Below are 22,752 nucleotides of genomic sequence, written 5' to 3'. Positions count from 1 at the left end.
GCGAAACCAATATTCCCACTGTTATTACTGCTTGCTGTGTGCTCCACAATATCTGTGAGAGTAAGGGGGAGACGTTTATGGCGGGGTGGGAGATTGAGGCAAATTGCCTGGCTGCTGGTTACGCGCAGCCAGACACCAGGGAGGTTAGAAGAGCTCAGGAGGGCGCGGTACGCATCAGAGAAGCTTTGAAAACCAGTTTCATGACTGGCCAGGCTACAGTGTGAAAGTTCTGTTTGTTTCTCCTTGATAAAACCCCCCGCCCCTTGGTTCACTCTACTTCCCTGTAAGCTAACCACCCTCCCCTCCTCCCTTTAATCACTGCTTGCAGAGGCAATAAAGTCATTGCTGCTTCACAGTCATGCATTCGTTATTCATTCATCACACAAATAGGGGGATGACTACCAAGGTATCCCAGCAGGGGTGGTGGAGGAGGGAAGGAAAATGCCACAGAGCACTTTAAGCACAGCACTTTAAAAGTTTACAACTTTAAAATTTATTGAATGACAGCCTTCTTTTTTTTGGGCAATCCTCTGTTGTGGAGTCGCTGGTTGGCCGGAGGCCCCCCCACCGCGTTCTTGGGCGTCTGGGTGTGGAGGCTATGGAACTTGGGGAGGAGGGCGGTTGGTTACAGAGGGGCAGCAGTGGCAGTCTGTGCTCCAGCTGCCTTTGCTGCAGCTCAACCATACACTGGAGCATTCTGGTTTGGTCCTGCAGCAGCCTCAGCATTGAATCCTGCCTCCTCTCATCACGCTGCCGCCACATTTGAGCTTCAGCCCTGTCTTCAGCCCGCCACTTACTCTCTTCAGCCCTTCACCTCTCCTCCCGGTCATTTTGTGCTTTCCTGCACTCTGACATTATTTGCCTCCACGCATTCGTCTGTGCTCTGTCAGTGTGGGAGGACAGCATTAGCTCGGAGAACATTTCATCTCGAGTGCGTTTTTTTTTCTTTCTAAGCTTCACTAGCCTCTGGGAAGGAGAAGATCCTGTGATCATTGAAACACATCCAGCTGGTGGAGAAAAAAAAGGGGACAGCGGTATTTAAAAAGACACATTTTATAAAACAGTCGCTACACTCTTTCAGGGTAAACCTTGCTGTTAACATTACATACATAGCACATGTGCTTTCGTTACAAGGTCGCATTTTGCCTCCTCCCACCGCGTGACTACCCCCTCAACCCTCCACCCTCCCCGTGGCTAACAGCGGGGAACATTTCTGTTCAGCCACAGGCAAACAGCACAGCAGGAATGTGTCCCTGAAGAAAAGCACCCTATTTCAACCAGGTGACCATGAATTATATCTCACTCTCCTGAGGATAACACAGAGAGAGAAAGAACGGATTTTGGTTGAATGCCAGCAAACATACACTGCAATGCTTTGTTCTACAGTGATTCCCGAGTATGTGTTACTGGCCTGGAGTGATAAAAGTGTCCTACCATGAAGGACGAAATAAGGCTGCCCTCCCCAGAAACCTTTTGCAAAGGCTTTAGGACTACATCTAGGAGAACCGCAAATGCCAGGGCAAAGTAATCCTTTCACATGCTTGCTTTTAAACCATGTATAGCATTTTAAAAGGTACACTCACCAGAGGTCCCTTCTCCGCCTGCTGGGTCCAGGAGGCAGCCTTGGGTGGGTTCGGGGGGTACTGGCTCCAGGTCTAGGGTGAGAAACAGTTCCTGGCTGTCGGGAAAACCGGTTTCTCCGCTTGCTTGCTGTGAGCTATCTACAACCTCCTCCTCCTCATCATCTTCTTCGTCCCCAAAACCTGCTTCCGTATTGCCTCCATCTCCATTGAAGGAGTCAAACAACACGGCTGGGGTAGTGGTGGCTGAACCCCCTAAAATGGCATGCAGCTCATCATAGAAGCGGCATGTTTGGGGCTCTGACCCAGAGCGGCTGTTCGCCTCTCTGGTTTTCTGGTAGGCTTGCCTCAGCTCCTTCAGTTTCACGCGGCACTGCTTCGGGTCCCTGTTATGGCCTCTGTCCTTCATGCCCTGGGAGATTTTCACAAAGGTTTTGGCATTTCGAAAACTGGAACGGAGTTCTGATAGCACGGATTCCTCTCCCCAAACAGCGATCAGATCCCGTACCTCCCGTTCGGTCCATGCTGGAGCTCTTTTGCGATTCTGGGACTCCATCATGGTCACCTGTGCTGATGAGCTCTGCATGGTCACCTGCAGCTTGCCACGCTGGCCAAACAGGAAATGAGATTCAAAAGTTCGCGGTTCTTTTCCTGTCTACCTGGCCAGTGCATCTGAGTTGAGAGTGCTGTCCAAAGTGGTCAGAATGGAGCACTCTGGGATAGCTCCCGGAGGCCAATACCATCGAATTGTGTCCACAGTACCCCAAATTCGAGCTGGGAACGTCGATTTAAGCGCCAATCCACTTGTCAGGGGTGGAGTAAGGAAATCGATTTTAAGAGCCCTTTAAGTCGAAATAAAGGGCTTCACTGTGTGGACGGGTGCAGGTTTAAATCGATTTAACACTGCTAAATTCGACCTAAAGTCCTAGTGTAGACCAGGGCTAAGGCACAAAGAGATTAAGTTACTTGTCCAGGGTCACACTAGGAGTTTCTGGAAGAGCTGGGAATTGAACCTAGATCATCTCCTTGACTTTTCTTTGTGAAATGACTCTTTGTTTAGAAATTTCCTTCAATTTTTTTAAATTAAAAACAAAAAATGCTTCAAATCAAAACAAGAGTTTTGTTTTGAATTGATTTAAATGTTTCATTTGACGTGAAGTAATTTTTTCTCATCTTTATGATTTACTGAAACCTTTGAAAATGTTTGGTTTTAGTTTGATCCTAAATAATTTTTTTTTCAGTTTCTCAAATTCCCAGCAAACTGAAAAATCCATTACTCACACAGCTCTGCTTAAGAGCTTTCCTGAATCTCTGCCTTAGCCCCTGACTAATCCTGCAAACATTTACACACTTTCTTAGTCAGTCTCAGTGAAATCAATGGGACTACTCGTGTGCTTAAAGATAAGCACGGTTTAAGTGCTTTCAGGATCAGGGTCAATAACGGACATCAGTTAAAGCATTCAAACAATTTCCAAACTCAGTATTTTTATCAGGAAATAATATTTCAGAGAAGTAGTATATTTAGCCATTTTGCATAAAATATGTTTTGACATTTAAATATTGTATTGATTGTATATTTTTTAAAGAAATTCATGACAAAATATTAGTATAAAAGAGCCCATTTTACAAAGAAGAAAGCTGAGGCACATAGTTTTAGTGACTTGTGAGCCATAGGAGGGGGCATCCCCCAGACAGTGTGGCCTTAGTATTGGCAGCAAAATAATGTTATCTCCCGGAAGATTCTTCTGCAAATATACTAAAGGAAGAACTTAGGGTGAAGTGTTGGGTTGGGGTTTCTGATTCACAATGATGCTCTACTTCAGTCTCATGTAGCCTAACTATACTCCTGGTCACAGGCAACCACTGTGTCTGAAGTCTGAAGAGGCAGTTGCGTGGGAATTAATTCTCTAAGGCTAAGGTAGATAACAGCATCACAAGGCATAGCACAGAAAGATAAGTACAAGGGGCCAGATGTCCAGCTAATGTAAATTGGCACAGTTCTGTTGAATCCAATGAACTTACACTGACTAGAATCTTGCCCAAGTAGTTTAAAATGTTCATCTACCTTTAAACTTCCATTTGTTGCACCTCTAGGAATTATCTATATTCCAGCAACAATCCAGCTGACAGCTAATGACATTCTCTATAGACTCCAGGCTTCTAAGGCCAAATGCATCATTACCAATGATATACTGGCACCTGCAGTGGACTCAGTTGTGTCCAAGTGCCAGTTTCTAAAAACCAGGCTAATGGTATCCGAAGGCAGCAGGGATGGATGGCTGGACTTCAAGGAACTACTCAAGTGAGTGTGTCTTGCCTCAGTGAGCTAATCATCCAAATGGAAATTCAGGTGTTTCCAGCTTTGTATTGTACCCCTCCTTGTTTAAAAAGCAGTTTCAGAACTCAGATAACTCATACATTCTATGTGGTTTTTGGGAGCAAGCTCTTCCCTCATTTACCTAACAAGTCTGCATTCCAACACTAAATTAAATACAAGTATAAAAAACTAACAGGGATGGGAGCGGAGATCTGCAAATACATATGGCTTTAAATATATAGAGGGTGAGGGAGAAGCATTAATAACAACAGAACAGGGTCATTCTGCTGAAAAAGTGTGCTGAACTCTAGCTTCAGATACACACATAGGGCCACTGAAGTCAACAGAAGTCTTTCCATTGATTTCAGTGAGCACTGGATCAGGCCCTTAGCTCCCATTGAATGCAAAGAGAGTTTTGTGTGCGTTTCCAAGGCCAGAATTTGGCCTAATAAATCTTACTGGCCAATGACCATTAAGAATGAGATCATAGGCAGTTTAATTTGGGAAGACAAAAGAAATCCCTCACTAAAGTTGTAAACTAGATAGCGATTGAAGTTTCCTTTGTTGAATAGCTTATCCACTCTGATGTACTCTTGTCTTTATTTTGAAGAGCTGCACGTGGTGATCATGACACTGTTAAGACAAAGAGTCAAGAAGCAATGACTATCTACTTTACCAGTGGAACCACAGGTTACCCCAAAATGGTGGAACATTCTCACAGTAGTTTTGGTATTGGAATGACCTCGACTGGAAGGTATGTACTGAAAATACTTCATTGCTCTGATAAACCATGGTCACAAAATGAATATGTAAAAAATACTGAATATATGATTATTTGTCTGAAAATTCATACCAGGAATGGATTATGTGTACAGATGATCAAACCACAGAATTTCTGTCCTGTGGGAAATTCTGATATCTTGACATTTGTTTTCCTCCTGAACTGGATGAACAGTCAAAATATCTAAACTTTTTGTGGAACAAAGTTCCAAAATAATTTGATTTGGCAATTTCTCAATGTTTCATTTTTTCACATTTTCAATTGAAAAAAATGTTTCAGCATTCCCAAATCAACATATTTAATTACTTGGATTACACTAATCTCTCCATCTGCCTTCAACACCAGAATGCCACATGGGAATTGTAGTTTCAGGTCTCTCATGTCCCCATTCTTCCCTGGATGGATGGACTACATCTTCCATGATGCACCACAGCCCCTTCCTGTAGTTGACGTGCTGCAACGTATCATGGGACTCCTAAATAAAAATATTTAATTTTGTTTTCCTGATGAAAAATTCAGCCAAATAAATTCTGCCAAAATCTATCCCTACAGAAAATTTTTATTTTGATGAAACTCCTTCTTCTCATGGGAAATATTTCATTCAAAAAATTTCGACTAGCCCTAGTTATTCACTATTTAATATGTCTAGTTACTTTTTAAACAGGAAAATAAGAAATATCTGTTCTCCCATCAAGAAGCTGAAACAAAACCATGTGACTTAGGTGAGCAATCACACAAGTATAAAGAATAATGAAGAGATTCTATGAACAGTAGGCAAACATCTCACAGGGATGTTAGCATTCAACTACTCACAGTTCAACTGTGACTAATGAATCCACTCATAGGCATCAGGATTAGTTCATGAACAGAAAAAAGAGCCATGTTCATTCACAACAAATAATTCCATCCGCTCTCCATTTGTACATTCACTTTATTTTTCTATTCAGTGTTTTTCATTATGATATTTTTTTTGGCATTTTTACCAGGCTTTGGTTTGATTTGAATCCCTCTGACATACTGTGGGGCCTGTCTGACCCAGGCTGGGTAAAATTTGCCTATGGCAGTCTCTTTTCTACATGGATTCATGGAGCGTGTATCTTTACACACAGCATGCTGCAGTTTGAGGCAACAACTGTCCTGAATGTAAGAATAAAAACATCATGATGTAGTTTAAGCCATAACTGATATATGCAAAGCAGATGGTGAAAAAGGATAGTATCAGGAGTAACTTTAAAATATCATAAAAATCATGAGACTAGGATAATGTTGTCTAGTAGTAAGTGTCATCCCCCGGTAGGCTGCCTCTTTTGAGACTTTGTTTTGCCCAAGTGCACCCCTTTCAAGTGACAGGCCTGTGCCTCCACTTCTCTTTGTGGTGGGACCCCACAATCCAACTAGTCTCCACTTGGTCTCTGGGTTACATCCCCCCTGGTTGTCAATAGTGATACCTAGCAGGCCCAACAGACTTGGCACCTGCACGAGTTTCTCTTCAGGAGCCTGGGGTGGTAATAGTATGAAGAAGCAGCTTCTTCAATACATAGTATAACGTATCTATCAAAAGGTGCACAGCACTCAGAAAAATTGATTTAAAACAACAGTAGGTACTGTCTTACCTACACTTGGCATTCCCATCAAACTCCTAGTAGACATGACTTATGTTGGTGACCCCAATTCTCTGGGGGACCAAGTTACAGCCTGCTTGCTGCAGACCATGACACATAGTCTCTCTCTCTCTCTTTCTTTACTTGCCTGTCATCTCTCACTGACAGCCCTGGGCAGACTCTCTCAACTCACTCAAACCCACTCCTTTTTCCTCCTTTGATCCTAGGCTTAGCCTTGGGAATAGTAAACCATTCTAGTCTGGGTGGAGCTGGGTATTGGGGTATTCTCTAACTAAAGCTTTTCTGATGTTTTCTTAAGGGCTCTGATCTGTGCCATTTGTTTTGCATTCACTGCTTGGTCCTTCTAACAAGCCCTTTTGATACAACTCAGTAGCAAGTCACCCATCATAAACAAACACACAAAAGCATACACCATATTCACAAAAAGTAATACAACTGTTTCCCAGTTCTCTACACTGAGAGTCAGGAAACATAGTTCTGCTTTCAGCACTATTACTGAGCTTCTAGGTGACCTCAGGCAAGTCACATCATCTTCCTATCCCATAGTTTCCCCATCTGCAAAGTGACGATAATAAAATCTTACCCTCTTTTGTAAAGTGTATTGAGATCTCTGAGTAGAAAGTGCTATAGAAGTGTTAAGTATTATTATTACTTTCTCTTCACTTGTGCCTATCACTGTGGGGTCGAATTTGTGTCACTGTTGGAGGAAAATGCTAAACTCCAAAACATAAGCAAGTTAACTTTCAAATAAATATAAAAAAGAAAGGAACAAGAACTCTTAATAGCCATGCCAGACCTAGCCCAACACATCATTCTAGCCCTCTGCCTTTTTAGTGTAGTGCATTCACTTTATTATTTATTTGTTCGTATTGTGATGGTGCCTAGGGCCCAAATCATAGACCAGAGCCCAAATGTGTTTGGCACTGTACAAACAACCAAAAGACAGTGCCTGCCCCCAAGGAACGAACAGTGTAAATAACTTTTCTTTTCTTTCATTCATAGTGTCTATCCAGATTTCCTATAACTTCTTTCTGTGGTACACCAACTGCTTATCGCATGCTGGTGCAGCATGATCTTACCAGGTACATCTAGATTGCTTACTAACCATCCCAACTGAACTGTGTTCTAGCAGAATCACAGCCCTAGATTTTTGCTTTCCCAGGTTTTAGTCTAACAACATAACCATTTCAGAGGTTGAAATTCTAGGTGAACTCACTCTGTAAGTTCTTTACCAGTTATAGCTCCAGCAAATGAAGCCCAGAACTGAACCATATCAAAGTCTCTCTAGTAATGCTCCTAACCATTGTTTTAAACACTTATTAAGCTACAAGTTCAAGAGCCTGAAGCACTGCCTAAGTGGGGGTGAGCCACTCAACCCTGAAGTGATGGAGAGATGGAAAAGCAAAACAGGGATCGATATCTATGAAGGATATGGCCAAACTGAAACAGTACGTTTGCATTCAATCACACACCTAATAAGCCTAATTCTAACTCAAGCTAATGAGGAAAACTGTCAAATTCATATGGTACGTTTCTTGCTTTATCCAGGAAAACAGGCCCCACATTTTCAAATATAGGTAACTAACATCAGGCTACTAAATCCATATGTAGGCCCCTGAATAAAAAGTGTCTGATTTGCAAAGGTGCTGAGCACCTGCAGCCCCAGTGGCTTCATTTGGAGTTTTGGGTTCTCAGCATCTTTGAAAATCAGGCTTTGTTTATTCAGGAGCCTAAACATAGATTTAGGTGTCTAAGTTTGAACATTTTGACCTAGAAATGTAATTAGGCAGCATGCATTCCTTCAGCCAAGCATCTCAGCGGCAGATTTTAAAAGGGGCCATTAGCTATGCAATTAACTCATTAAATATGTGTGCAGGGGACCCAAAGGGGCCAACCTGGCTGGAGGGAGGGGGCAGTAAGGAGGGCATACTTGCTACACAGCAACATTCCCTTCTTCCTCCAACTCTGTGCAAACTCAGCTGGGAGGGAACAAGCCAGGTCAGGTCTGGGAGATAATCATTTTGTGTGACATCTTTCCCTCTCAACTCTGGGGGGTTTCAGGTGTAAATAAATGCTGATCCTGACAGTGTTATGCTTCTTCCCTCACCTCACAGTGAATCCCACTCCACAGGTGGGGATGCAATGAGCCAGAGGCACATAGCCTCTGCACTGATAGTCCTGGCTTTAGGTGTGTATTCAGAGATCCATGAGTTTCTAGGGATGAGCCCCAGTCAGTTCTCTGTGGCAGACAACCCTATCTTCCTAATGGAACAACCAGCGGGAAATTCCAAGGACCTAATTCTGACCTCATAGCAGGTTTTTTTGTTGATATCAGTGGAGTCACTTCAGATCTACACAGGTTTAAGCAAGAGAACGCCTAAGCCCCATATGTCCAAACTTGTAGAATCACCAGCACGCTTGTAGGAAAAATCTGTTCTAGGTAATTTGGACATACAGGAATAAAGTCTCCAACTGTACGTGCTGACAATCATTATAATGTAGCCAATAGTAAATATCAGCTGCTGGGCCAAATTCTTCTCTCAGGCTGATATTTCTTTGAAGTTAATGTATACTTCTCTCCAGGGGTGAAAATAACTTAAAGGACTTACCGGTATGCCGGAGTCCTGAGCAGGAGGCGTGGTCTCAACTGGAAGAGGTGTGACCTCAACCAGAAGAGGCGGGGCCTTTAAATACCTGGGCCCTTTAAATCACCGCTGGAGCCCTGCCGTCGCTACCGCTGCTGCTGCAGGGAGCCGGCTACTCCAGGGAGCCCCTGGCTCTTTAAATCGCCAGCCTGGGGAAGCTGGTCCGGTCCGGTCCTGCACGGTGTTCTGGCTCTTGCCGGTACGCCGGACCGGACCGGCTTACTTTCACCTCTGCTTTTCTCACACAGACATACTTCTTTGTAATAAATGGAGTTAAACTGGTGTAAAACAAATGCAAATGAGAGGCGGTTGAGTTCCAAGGAATTTAATCTGGATATTTTCACGAGTATAGTTGAGAGCGGACTTTATCCCACTGAGCCAGATCTTCAGTTGATATAAGTCAGGGTAACTCCATTGACTTCTTTGGAGCAATGTTGATTTACACCAACTGAAGATCAGGCCTATTGTGTTTAAAATCACAATTGAGTCACTTTTCAAATGAACATTTTTACAAAAATGTTACTAGTAAAATAGATAATGCAAAACGTTTTCAGTTACAAATATTCATATCTAAATAAAACATCAAGTACTGTATTTTGTTGCACAAATACAATTTTATTTTACAGGTTTTGATATGTGCAGTTTTCAAAGGGATGAAAATTAAACCTGGTGCTATGGGAAAGGCAGCTCCACCTTATGATGTGCAGGTATTTTGACACTCCTGGTCACTTTCAATCTGAAGTAAGATAATGTTCCCACACAACACAAGATTCTCTCTGAACATTTAATTCAGTACAACTCTCTGTTTAACAGAAAGACATTAAATCATCCAGGAGGGGTTTTCTCTCATTCTAGATAATAGATGAAAATGCTAATATTCTGCCTCCTGGGAAAGAAGGAGATATTGCTATCAGAATCAAACCAACAAGGCCATTTTGTCTTTTCTCTGGCTACATGGTAAGGAAACTTTGTATGAAATTAATCAGATTTTGAGGCCACATCTTAAATATACTGATAACTTTTTAAAATATCTTGTTGTGGGTGTCTGTATACTTCCAAAGACAATAGTTCATGTGTCTCATAAACAGGACTTCCACTGGTGCAACCAGAGGCAGAAAGTGTACTGGTGGGGGAGGTTGAGACAGAAAGCACCTGCAATATTCCCTCCACTGGGGGACTAAGGATATGTCTACACAGCAATCATACAGTGTGATTGTAGCCCAAGTATTCATACCTGAGCTAGCTTTAATATAGCTATCTCGGGTCCCAGAGCAGTGAAGTCAGGGCAGCATGAGCTTCAGCACAGGTTGTACAAACCTGTCTGAAACCCTCAGTAAGTACTTGAGAGTCTAGCCTGGTGCCCTGATGCCCTGCCACAGCTTCACTCTTCCACCTGAGCTAACTAGATTAAAGCTAGCTTTGGTATGTTGGCTCAAACTGTAGTCAAATTCAGTGACTGCATTCTAGCCATACCCTAAGAAGCAAGTGACTATGGCCAGGGATGCATTGATCCGCTTCAGCTGATCGGGCTCCTATGGAAAACCTGGCAGATTTTAAATACTCCCTCCCCCCATGAGATATCCTAGGGGAGGTCACACAGTAGGACTACTGTCTGCCCTTCCTCCGGTGCATATCCTTGGGTGGGAGGGCAGGCTAGCCCTTGAAAGTGTCAGTAAAACCGAGTGTGGCCCAGAGTTCAATGTTTTTAATGGTTTGTTGCAAGGAGGTAGATTTAATGAAGAACTCAGTTCTCTCTTTTTTTGTCTCCTCCACCACCCCAGTCTTCCAACTTGATTTTCTAATCATGCTATTAATTAAGGTGGATTTAAGGGCTAACTTTTCAAAGGAGCAGATGGTAGGAGTGCCCACAAAAATATACATGGCCCTTTTGCACCTGCAAAAGCTGGCTAAAAGGGTAGGTAATATGTAAAGATATATGCCAGTTGTGTTTAACTGACTTTCTTGCATGCATGACTTCTGCCTTCTGACTTGCCTCATGTAGCCTGTCCCAGTGAACCAGGCTTGAAATGGAAAGAGACTACAAACAAGAGCCTGGAAAAGCCTGTGGACACCTAGCTGGAACAAAAAGAAGTTTGCAAAATGCTTCTGTTGGCATATGGCAAAGACAAATCACTGCTCGTTCACAGCCAGTTTAGACACATGTTAGGGCTGAGTGCCAGTACTCCTGCAGCTCAAGTGTAATCATTCGCACAGCTCTAATACAAAGTCACTTGACCTCAGAAACACAGAATGTATTCATAGTAGATCAGATCATGCTAGACTTGTATGGGCTACAGCAAGGCTGAAAGAGTTCAAAATAAGAACAGTTATGAAAAGTTTTGAAAGTTTTAAAAAATCATCTTGTATAAAGATAAGTGAGTTCTCATGAAAATTTTCCTGACTGAGTAACTATGGCCTTCTTCTGTTAAGTAACAATTTGTGGTTGAACACCACTGAGGTCCTGATCTATCTCCCATTGAAGTCCATTGGGATTTTTTCCATTGACTTCAGTGGGAGTTGGATTGGATCCTAAGGGTTCATTACCATTTGTGAGATGTTCCTTTGTTGTTGTCAGGGTGATCCAGAGAAAACTGCTGCATCAGAACGTGGGGATTTTTATATCACAGGAGACAGGGGCATTGTGGATGAAGATGGATACTTCTGGTTTGTTGGAAGAGCTGATGACATCATTTTATCTTCTGGGTAAGTTTGTTTTTATGGGGTTTCCATACTAAGTTGCCATACATTGATACAGTTTGTAAATACCAAGCTCTTATTTCCTCTCCTAGGTATCGTATTGGACCATTTGAAGTAGAAAATGCCTTGCTAGAGCACCCGGCAGTAACAGAAGCAGCTGTTGTCAGCAGCCCAGATCCCATCAGAGGAGAGGTAATGAGGTTGATATTAGTGGGTATGCAAAAACACCTACTGTATATACTTGTTTAGAAATAAACTATAGCTGTCAAGGAAATTTAGGAATGCTAAAGGCCAGATTTTCAAATGTATTTAACCACTTAAAAATGCAGAGAGATGCCTAGTTGAATTTTCAAAGTGCCTAAACAAGCTAGGTACCTAACTCCCATTGATTTCAAAGGGAGTCAGGTACCTACACAGGTTAGGTGCATTGAAAATCTGACTCTTGGTAGTAGGGCAAACTGACAACTGTTATTTTATTTGTTTTGCTGTTTAAAAATAAATTGATTAATTCTACTCCCACATACAACCAAGCAATCACAGTGACTTCAGTGAATCCCCTGGGTTCCACAGGTGCAACTGAGAGCAGACCCACTGACTTGAATGGGATATTTTGCAAAACAGGCCCTTAGGCATATACTTATATACAGATACGGCTCAATCCTCAGGTATGCAGCAGGCTGCTTTGTCTGCAGCACAACTAAAAGCAACCACAGGGCTGCTCTAAGTTCCACTAACTTGAAACAGTGCCCTAGAGCTGTTGTGCTAGTCAGGAAGCATTGAAGAGCAGTGTGCTCAAGCCACATCCCTCCTACCTCCACCTCCAACTCCTGTGCTGTGTGTTAAGAGGAGGTGGTGAAGAGCTGGCATAGCTGACTGTATGCTGTTTGAGGATTCCCACACACTGGGTGAATCCTCAGATGCCTACTTGGGGCAGTTTTAAGGCCCTGAATGGCAAAAAGAGCCTTAGTGTATGCCAGCATCTGGCCCATAATCTTACTCTCCTCTCTTGAAAGCAATTTTAATGTTGCAAATTGTATTTTTCAGTTTGATCATTGTAAATGTGATTGAATATTAGAAGATGCCTACATCTCACTGTGTCTTGTAGGTGGTGAAAGCCTTTGTTATTCTGTCTCCTGACTTTGTATCACATGATCCAGAAAAATTAACTAAGGAGCTGCAAGAGCATGTCAAAAAAGTTACTGCACCATACAAGTATCCCAGAAAGGCAAGTACCTCCAAGTGCTGAATGTAAGGGTAATTCCTGACAATGCACCCCAAAATTAAAACTGTTCTGATCAAAACTAGAGATCAGATTAGAAATATAAACAGATTTTACTCCTTAGTAAACAAATATTTTCCTCTGTTTTTCTTCTGTTACCCCCACCACCTTTTAGTCAGGCCTTCAATGTAATTTTAAAACATACAACCAGCTCTTTAGCTGACGTAAATCAGTGTAGCTCTGTTGAAGACTATGGAATTATGCTATTTACACCAGGTGGGGATCTGGCCTGTTAGGTGTTTTATTTTGGAATAGTAGAGACAAATCTTTCTCAGATTTCAGTGGAACTATTCATGGGAGAAAGATGAGCTGCATTCATCATTTAATCATATTTTATATATGAAACTAAAATTAATCAGATTTTACAGATTAAATATAATTTCACAGTATATAATGAAATTTAAAATACCATTTTCAGGAATTTTCAGTAATATAATAGAGAAAAGAAGATGCTCCGTGTGGTCGTGTGGTAGAAGAACAAAATGGCTCTAATACTGTACATAACTGGCCAGGCCCACCAGCTGAGGATCAGGCTTAGGGATTATGCTGGGTGGGTGGTGGAGAGTCACAAAGGGATTGTATCATATTGATCATTATTGATGTATGCAGAATTTATACACATCAAGCTTAGTATTAAGGTGTTTATAGGTAAGCTAAAGATAAGAACCAGAATCTACCATCAGTGTCTCTAGGCTGGTGTCAGTGAAATTTGGTTCTTATCTCTAGTTTACCTATAAAAACTTTAATACTAAACTTGGTATGTATAAAATGCTTCCACCCACTGTTCAGAGGTCTCTTAGTCCAAACACTGGGCCTGATTCACTACTGTATTACTTCAGTTTACACTGGTATCATTACATTGATATCAGCTGCTAGACCTGCATAAAACTGAACAGCAGTGCATCAAACTCATAGTTTATAACTGAAGGGCTTTACATTTCCATTTGGTGTTTGAGTGGGTACTCCAATATTGGGTGGTTTGTCAGTAGCATTTTGTTTAGCTATTATAGCCATATTGACACCCACTGAAGGCAGGGCAGAGTCTCACTGAAGTCCTATTTCAGAGTAGCAGCCGTGTTAGTCTGTATTCTCAAAAAGAAAAGGAGTACTTGATTGAAGTCCTAGTGGACAGAAAAGTCTGTACTGTCAAATCCCATTGCAGGATCAGGGCTGTAACTGTGAAACATCTCTCTCATATATTCTATTAGTTTGTGCTCTGAAAAAGAAACCTCACATCAGTGGATTACAGGTCCAGTCCTGCTCCCATTGAAGTTAATGGCAAAATTCCTCTAGGTTTCAGTGGAGCAGAACTGTTCCTGGAAAAGTTGAGGAATTACTGTGTGAGCAACTGGCTGGTTCCATTACCCTAGCAAGGAGCTTGTTCTTTTATGAATGCTGGTGGACTTTCTCCATGGTTTATCTTGAAGGAATCCCTAACCTTTATAATAGATGTTTTGTTCCAGAAAGCAAGACAGCACCAAATCACATTTAATTTGCTATTTTTCATTATTATTTGTATTTTTTTTATAAATTAGGTGGAATTTGTTCAACAGCTACCAAGGACAATCTCTGGGAAAATCCGAAGGAAGGAATTAAGGAATAAAGAGTGGGGGAGAATTTAGCTTTGTGTGGAGTTAAGAACATACATTTTCATTTCTGCTATAATCATTCATTGACCTGTTCTCTGTTGACGTCAGAAGGAGCTAGATAGTATTTGAGATGAGGAATAGACATTGTCACTGTTTGCTGTAACTTGCAATGTTCTGGGGTCTTGGGATGGTTATGAAATTCAGTGGACTTGATTCTCAAGAGAAACTTCATTGAAGGCAATACTGTGCCAGGAGAATCAGACCCTAAACTCCTCTTTATCTTTCTGTTTGATTATTTTCCATCTATGCCTTATCATTCAATACTGAATGGCAAGTATGTGTCAAATGTTGTTTTGTGAAAATATTGTGTAATTATTTTTAATGCTCTGATTAGCTTTATAGAATACTGGATAACTTTTTGAGGTGGTAATTATTGCTAAATGGTCTTCTGTCAGCCACCATCTTTTTGTGCATGTTAGTTTAAAAAAATAAAAGATTTCCTGAGTTGTGAAATTGTATTAGGTCACAAAATGTTGCTGTAACAACCAGATTTTCCTCTCCAGTATTCAAGCAATGATCTACGTCAGCATCTGCATTGGGCATTATTAGGAGTCTGGGCCTAGTGCTTGCAGCCATTAATACTATCCTACTGAGTTCCACGATAGTAGGCACTATTCTTGTTAGCAGCATCAGGTCTGACTGCTTCCCTGACATGGTACAAATAACTCCCTTTGAGGTCAGTGTTACCTGTGCTCTGTGGGGGGATACTCTGACTCCAGGATTGCACTGTACTGTATATTAAGAGTAAACCCACACGCTGAAGACACTGTGATATGCTTTTTATTACTCTTTTAAAAAAACATGAAAGACAACCGAGCTTTGTGACTAAAGCAGGTTACATTTAAAGGTAATATAAAAACACTGATAAACCGGCAATTAGGAGAAAAGTGTTATTTTATCTCAGAATCTCTGGTTCTGCTGTGAACTTGCTCTAATTAAGGCTCTGTGTCTGTCACGGAGGTCACAGAAGTCATGGATTCCGTGACTTTCCGTGACCTCCGTGACTTCTGCAGCGGCCGGTGCGCTGGCTCTGGGGCTGCCTGATCCGCAGCCGCTGGGCCAGTCGCACTGGCTGCTTTTGGGGAAGTTTGGGTGTGGGAGGGGGCTAGGAGTTGGGGTGCGGGGTGGCGCTTACCTTGGAGGGGATGGTCTTCCCAAAAGTGGCCGGCACATCCCTGCAGCTCCTAGGCAGAGAAGCCAGGGGGCTCTGCGCACTGCCCCTGCCTGGAGGCCCTGCCACCGCAGCTCCCTTTGGCTGTGGTTCTCAGATCTGCGGAGCCAGAGCTTGAGCTCGTGGTGGGGGCAGCATGTGGAGTTCCCCCTGGACTTCCCTCCCCCTAGGAGCTTCAGGGACATGCTGACTGCTTCCAGGGAGCTGCGCACAGCCCAATAGGGAGCCTGCCAGCCGCGCCAAACTTCCCCACCCCCAGCGCCATCAGAAGTTCTGGGCCGCACACTGCCACCTCCCTCCTCCCCCACAGCACCAGTTGGGGTCCCGGGCCGCTTGCCACCGCCTGGTCCTCCCCCAGCATCAGCCGGAGTCCTGGGCCACCCCCGCCCCCCACAGTATCCTTGAACCGGCCCCCCACAGCACCCGTGGCTTGGCCCAAGTTTTAGTCAGGGGTATATAGTACAAGTCATGGACAGGTCACGGGCCATGAATTTTTGTTTACTGCCCCGCCCTGACCTGTCCATGACTTTTACTAAAAATACACGTGACTAAAACGTAGCCTTAGCTGTAATATGGCACTCATGGGCACATCTGTTGTAGTGTTGAGGGCCTGGGAAAATAGCAAATGTTTTATGTAAAGCTGTTGATTATCTTTCGGTAGAATTAGTTCAGTTACTAATTAGCAAACAAACACAGGTCCCAGCAGAGTCTGTGCCAAGAGGTTTTCTGCAGGTGGCTCTAACCACTTAAAAATCCTCAGGCTTTCAAATGTATATTGCTTTGCTTTACAACTCCTAAGTACTTAATTACCACTGGTAGAATACAAAGGACTATTCTGTAGTAGATATACACGCTGATGAAGGGCCTGAAGCTGCATAATTGAGGCTAATGGGAGTTTTAATATTGACTTCAATGAAAGCAGACTCAGACAGCAAATGAAGACGAGACCTGCAAAATATTTACCTGCTGTGGATCACAACATTTGTTACAGAAATGGGGGTGAAGCATTTCTGGCAATTATCACAATCATGTCAACAGAGGGTGCGTGTGCCAGCAAAAACTGATGGCAGTTTTACAAAGCTGATGTAGAACGCTCCGTCCAACACCAGGATCCCGTTTTTGGTTTTAACTCTTTGGAACAGTGACTGTGTCTTCCTACATGTGTCTGCAGCACATAGCACATTGTGCACCATTGTGCTAGTCAGTGAATAAGCATTAATAATATTTCCAAACTGTCACAGTCATGGTGTGTGTCTCAAAATTTACTTGCCTAGTGAAGTGAGGGTCACACAAGGTCTGGTCAATGGGCCTTCATACAACCCCCTGAAAATTATTACAAATCTAACCTGTGCCACTCTGGGGACAGAGGCAGGGCAAAGACGTGAGCTGCCTAAATCCATACTCGCTCATGATTTTCAATCACTCCAAGCTGGTTTTGATTCCTGATTTCCACACTATTGCATTTTTTTATGTCAGGTATTTCAAGTGACATGTGACTATTAGTGTTACACAGCTCAGACTCCACTTAAAGCAAGCACTGGAAAGACCAGCTGCAACACACAGAGTGTGGGCTGAAGCAAGTAGGGGATAGAAGAGCAAGAAGATATGTTTACCTCTTTATGCGGGCATGCAATTGTTTCTATGCCACAAATCCCTGCTTTATTGTATTGCGCTAGCCCCTTGAGATCAGCTCCATCTGGATCTCAGAGCACCCTCGCCTAATCCAGGCAGGAAACAGAGTCTTTGAGTTTAAAGAGCTGATGATCATACAATATATTCTGCCAGGCTTTAATTGAATCACAAGACCATTGTCTAATATATTTTAATTTCTTTGATGTCAATGCCCAAGGGCCTCTAAGCACCTTAACCAAAGTGCTAAAACATAATTAACCTACCTAGGCATCTTACCCAAATAATGTCAAGAGTGGAAGCAGAACCAATAAAATACACCAGTCAAGCCAACCAATGGGATAATTCACCTTTCCCTTATGCCAGTTTAACACCAGTGTAACGACAGAGACGCAGCAGAGGTGATTGTGATTTGCACCAGTTTAAGTGAGCAAAGAGTCAGATCTGATATCTTTAGATATGATGAGTCTATAGTTTACTGTAATATTGGATGTACCGAGTTCTCAGAAAAAGGGAATAGGTATGTCTCATTGGTACTAGCTTTGTGATGAGTTAAAGAGTGTAGAAAGCGTCCAGGCTTCCAGGAGTCATGCCTTACTTGTGCTGGTCCAAGTCACTAACCTCCTGACATTTTTCAGGTAAGATTGTCAAAAGCTTTGATGCCTAAGTCACATTTTCAAGTGACTTAAGCGCTTGACTTACAAGGAAACTGAGGCTCCTAAGTGCTTACATCATGTTTGAAAATGAGACTTAGGCTCCTTAGGAGCTTTTCAGAATTTTTACCTAGGATCCTTTCAACTCACTATTGAGTGTCTAGATGCTGGTTCTCTCAAGAACTAGTTAATATATTTGGTTTTCCTAGGGAAATACAGCACTAACAGCAAATATCAAGCGATTTCAATGACTGCTAATCTTATTGTGAGCAAAACTGCAGCTACGTGCCAGTCATACTGAGTGGCTAGAGAAACATTATCTTTACTCACATAGTTTACAGAGCAAGATAGACAGTGCAAGATAGACAGTGGCTGTAAGAAAGCCAATTTCATGTCGTGAGTCTTACGTTCTCAGCTCATGTTAATAGGTCTGAAAAGCAAAACTGATCAAACTTAAGGGGCTGGTTCTTGGGTAAGAATAATCACATTACTCTGTAAATCTCAGACATTTACTGCTACTAGTGGAAGGATCATAATTATCCTGGTGCCTGCTTTTCAGGTGAGACAGATCCCCTTAAGAATTAACCAAAGCTTGTGCCTCATATTTACAAACTCCCTTAGAATTACATTATAATGAGGCCCCCCCAGGCTCACCAGATTAGTCACTGAAAGGCTTTTGGTATCTTAAAAATGTACCTTAATTGTCTTGATCAGTGGCATATTATTAAATTGTTGTTCTAAAGTAAGATGTCCCTGACAAATAGCAACCTACAGTACACTGGCACCCATCATGGTATATCTGTACTAGAAAAGACAGGCATCAGTTTGGTAATCCATTTGCATAAGCCTCAGAATCTGAATGCATCTCTTGCAAAGTAAACTGAATGCAAACAGGCTCCAGCTCAGCAAAGCATTTAAGCATGTTCTTGAATTAAACATCTGCGTAAGTGCTATGTTGAGGTAAGATGGATTGCTGACTCATGACCACAGGGAAGAAGAAAGAGTATTAAATAAGGGAGCAGAATTTTTAAGGCTAATATACAAACAATGGACCAGGTTCTGATCTCACTTCCACCAGTGTAAATCTCATGCTGCTGAGGCATATGCTACCTACAGAAATTCCACACATCATTTGGCACATCCAACTGAACATTTAGGGCCCAACATTCAGGGCCTCTGTATGGATATAGGCCATTGATATCTTGTGTTGCTGTACCTATGTCCTCTAAATTCATATCCAGCTGATTCTTAACACTAGTCTGCAAATTTCTTTTCCTCCAACCTCTCCCCCCCAGGATCATTGCACAATCATGCCTTTCTCACTTACTATACTGAGTGGGTTTATGGATTCATCTACATTAAATTACTCATTTACATTATTCTACAAAACTTGGGTGATTTAATAATTTTGTTTCTTGTATTGTTTAAATTGCTGGTCGTCTTCATGTTGCCATCTTCCAGACCACGTACATCTTTTGGGATGAGATGCACTACTAGGCCCCTGTGCATGTAAAATGGCATACCAATTATGTCAACAGCAGTGGTTCTCTAGCTTGAGTTTTCATTACTCTCCTCAGGGCTGGGGAGTCAGGTTTGGTCTTGTCTGAACTGTTTACATTTTCTCCTCCAACTAGAATAGGTGAGATTTATTTGCACTGTGATTCCTAACACTTTTAATTACATTTATCATGCTGTGGCTAACAGAGTGTTTGCCTTGAAGATCTGATAAACTCCTTCAACTCCACTCTTGTGGTACTACAGGATGAAATTATAGATTAAGGCATTGTGGATTATCTAGTCTCCTGAAGTAGTGAACCAGAAACTAGATAGTTCAGACAGAGTTCTCTTTCCATCTTCTCTCACCCTTCTTAAGTCACCACACCTTTAATCGGAGAATAATTGGAGAAATGAAAACTGCCTTCCCATCAGAGGAATAATCCTTACCACTGAACACAATGCACATTACTAATAAAGGGCTACAGCTGCTTAAAAAGACAAGTGAGAAGGGATAGCTAAGAAGAGGATGTTATTAATAATGATCATGCTAGATATAGGTGGATAAAAGAAGTCTTAACTGACAATAAAACATCTGCAGGTAAGGGCACCCTCTTTTATGATATACTTAAAACATCTAGAGAAATGACTGCTTTTGGTATAATTGTTAGACTATTTAAGCTTTTTCTGGAGTGAAAGAGCACATCTTGCCTTCTGGTAACATACAAAAAATTACCCAATAGAAACTATCCCTAAAGTCCCCCTTCCTTATGGTGACTTGGCACATTTATGAAGGATTTGGGGATACTGGGGAGATGCTGTAGTTATATGTTTGATGGACAATAGAACACAAATGGCTTCTCTACAGGTTAATCTATTCTATGATGTGATGCTCAGATCAATAGATGAAGTTAACAAAATCAATTTTTAATGAGAATTTATGATGTGGTCTGGAAGTGAGTTTTGCTCCCTGACTTGTGTGGCGCTGAAATAAGAAGCAATATGTTAAGATGATCACACAATTACAAAAAAAAAATCTATCCTTCTTTAACATCTAAGGCTGAATGCATAATATCTCCCATGCTTTCATCCATAGTCACTGCTCTAATTCAATTCATTCTTTGCAAACTGCTTTGGGGAGAACTTGCATATGAAAGATGACTTATGAAATCAAATTCACCTGCATATTTAGTGCTAAGTGCAGATGTGGCAAAAGCGCTAATTCAGTAAACAAAGATAAGAAATGGAAAAACACCCGAGAGTTATTCATGATACCTTGTCATTGGACAAATAAAATAAGGCAAGCATTCGAGGGTCACAGCCTTTTCTTCAGGCCATACAAAAACAGTGCCAAGGGAAAACATGAACTTCTAAATGCATTCCCAGTTATAACATAATTCAGCTTTATAAATGATGCCAGTAAGAATAATTATAATGAGATTCATTTAAATTATATTTATTATTTCTATTGCTGTAGTGCCCAAAGGCCCCAGTCAGGATCAGGGCTCCATTGTACAAAACACTGTACCACCACATAAGATCCACTCCCTGCCCTGAAGAGTTTACCATCTAATTAAAGACAAGAGACAATAAAGTAAGTGTAACAAAAAGCGGGAGGAGACGGGGTCTGAGAGGTGTGGGAACAGTAACAAGACTATGTGGTTTCTCAGGCTCGCTAAGGCCTGGTCTACACCTAAAACTTAGGCTGACCTAGCTACGTTGCCCAGGGCTGTGAATAATTTTGCACCTTGTGCGACACAGTTAGATCGATCGAACCACCACTGTAGACACAGCTTGGTGAATCGAAGAAATCTTGCCTCAACCCAGCTATCGCCTCTCGGAGAGGTGGATTACCTACGTCAATGGGAAAACGCCTTCCCTCAACGTGGGATGTGTCTACATTACAGTGCTATAGTGGCACAGCTGCAGTGTTGTAGCCATGCCACTGCATCTGCTGTAATGTAGACAGACCCTAAGTTCACAACTAGATGCTTCCAGATCAACTGAACATTTTTTTTTCTCTTATGAATAAACAAATAGTTTGGGGGCTGCGACCAATTTTTGTTCTATCTTGGTACAGCACTTAGCACACGGAGGGCCAGTCCGTGACTGGGGTTCCTAGGTTCTACCACAATACAAATAATAATAAATTAATAACTAAACAATACCAGCTCTTCCCACTGATGCTCAATCTAGCTGCAGTCAGCTGGCTACTTTTTTGCAGCCATTACAAAAGCAGTGGGCTAGGTGGAGACATTTGAAGCAGGAGGGGGCAGTATCTATTACAGATGAGCTCAGAGAAGGCATTCATGCCTAAGGGGCAGCATGAGAGGAAGCCCTGGAACATTTGTGGGGGAAGCAGACAAATGTGTCCTCAAGAGCACAGCTCATTGGGCCCGATTCTTTGGTGTGTTCCATCCCCTTTGGCCTGCTGGATCTGGCCTGGTGAAAATCCCACCCACCATGGAGGAGCACTCAGATGGCATGTAGCCAGCATACACAGCACCTGCTGCACTCCTCTCCCAGCCCTGCTACAGAGAGCGGGGAGGGATCATGGTTAAAGAGTGTTGTGCTCCAGCTATCTCCAACTGGCACACAGGTTCTTAGGGGCCGTTGCTAGGTGTTGGATTTACAAGAACTGCTAGGGTGCTCTTACCTATGCCATGGCACGGATCCACACCAGCTCCTTGCCAGCACTCCCTCTCTGCCATGCCAAGCAGAAATTTGATACTGCAGAGAGTCTGGGACTGTGAGCAAAATGTGGACCTTTATTTAAACACAGAGTCGAAAAGGAAGAAGGGAGTCAGAAACTAAGGCAGAGTGAGCTTCTCTCCTTAATAGTTTAGTTGCTATTTCTGTTTTACAAACAATGGGTGGTGACAAATCAAAAGTAAAGCATACAATGGAGGGGAAATGCCTTTGTTATTTATTTATCAGGGGATTTTTGTCCAGATTCCTAAGGTGTGTTAGAAAATCAATGTCTCTTGAGAACTGCTTCTTCCTGAGTCAAAAGATCTCTCTCAATGCTTCAACTCTCCTTAGCAGCAGCTGTAACCGCCCAGATTTTCAGGCATTACTTTAGTACCTACCTGTATGGTTTAAATAGAGACACTTGTTGTGTTCAATTTGGAAGGGGCTAGGGGTGTTGAGCTGAGTTGGTGCAGTTCCCATTGAGAGGCTAATTCTGATACTGATCCAAATTTCCTCCAAACAAGCACACATTGACTCTGGAAAA

General features: G+C 42.3%; 1 protein-coding gene and 1 long non-coding RNA gene across 2 annotated transcripts in view; one reads left to right on the top strand and one right to left on the bottom strand.

The window, feature by feature from the left end:
- The window catches only part of LOC311527508 (acyl-coenzyme A synthetase ACSM4, mitochondrial-like), a 29,517-nt gene extending 14,159 nt beyond the window's left edge, over nt 1-15,358 (top strand). The window contains exons 4-14 of the mRNA XM_084641568.1: nt 3,675-3,882; nt 4,508-4,651; nt 5,665-5,821; nt 7,303-7,382; nt 7,625-7,748; nt 9,572-9,652; nt 9,801-9,902; nt 11,521-11,648; nt 11,735-11,834; nt 12,748-12,867; nt 14,457-15,358. Of these exons, the coding sequence (XP_084497694.1) occupies nt 3,675-3,882; nt 4,508-4,651; nt 5,665-5,821; nt 7,303-7,382; nt 7,625-7,748; nt 9,572-9,652; nt 9,801-9,902; nt 11,521-11,648; nt 11,735-11,834; nt 12,748-12,867; nt 14,457-14,543 (1,331 nt within the window). The 3' untranslated portion in view covers nt 14,544-15,358. The remainder of the gene's footprint in view (nt 1-3,674; nt 3,883-4,507; nt 4,652-5,664; nt 5,822-7,302; nt 7,383-7,624; nt 7,749-9,571; nt 9,653-9,800; nt 9,903-11,520; nt 11,649-11,734; nt 11,835-12,747; nt 12,868-14,456) is intronic.
- Nucleotides 1-22,752, bottom strand: part of LOC311527512 — a 44,709-nt gene that overhangs the window by 8,731 nt on the left and 13,226 nt on the right. The gene's annotated exons all lie outside the window — the stretch shown is intronic.

The sequence above is a fragment of the Lepidochelys olivacea genome (assembly GCF_965140295.1).
Source record: "Lepidochelys olivacea isolate rLepOli2 genome assembly, chromosome: 10".
NCBI classification, from domain to species: Eukaryota; Metazoa; Chordata; order Testudines; family Cheloniidae; genus Lepidochelys; species Lepidochelys olivacea.
Note: the sequence above shows the minus strand (reverse complement) of the source record. Positions and strands in the feature narration are given on the sequence as shown.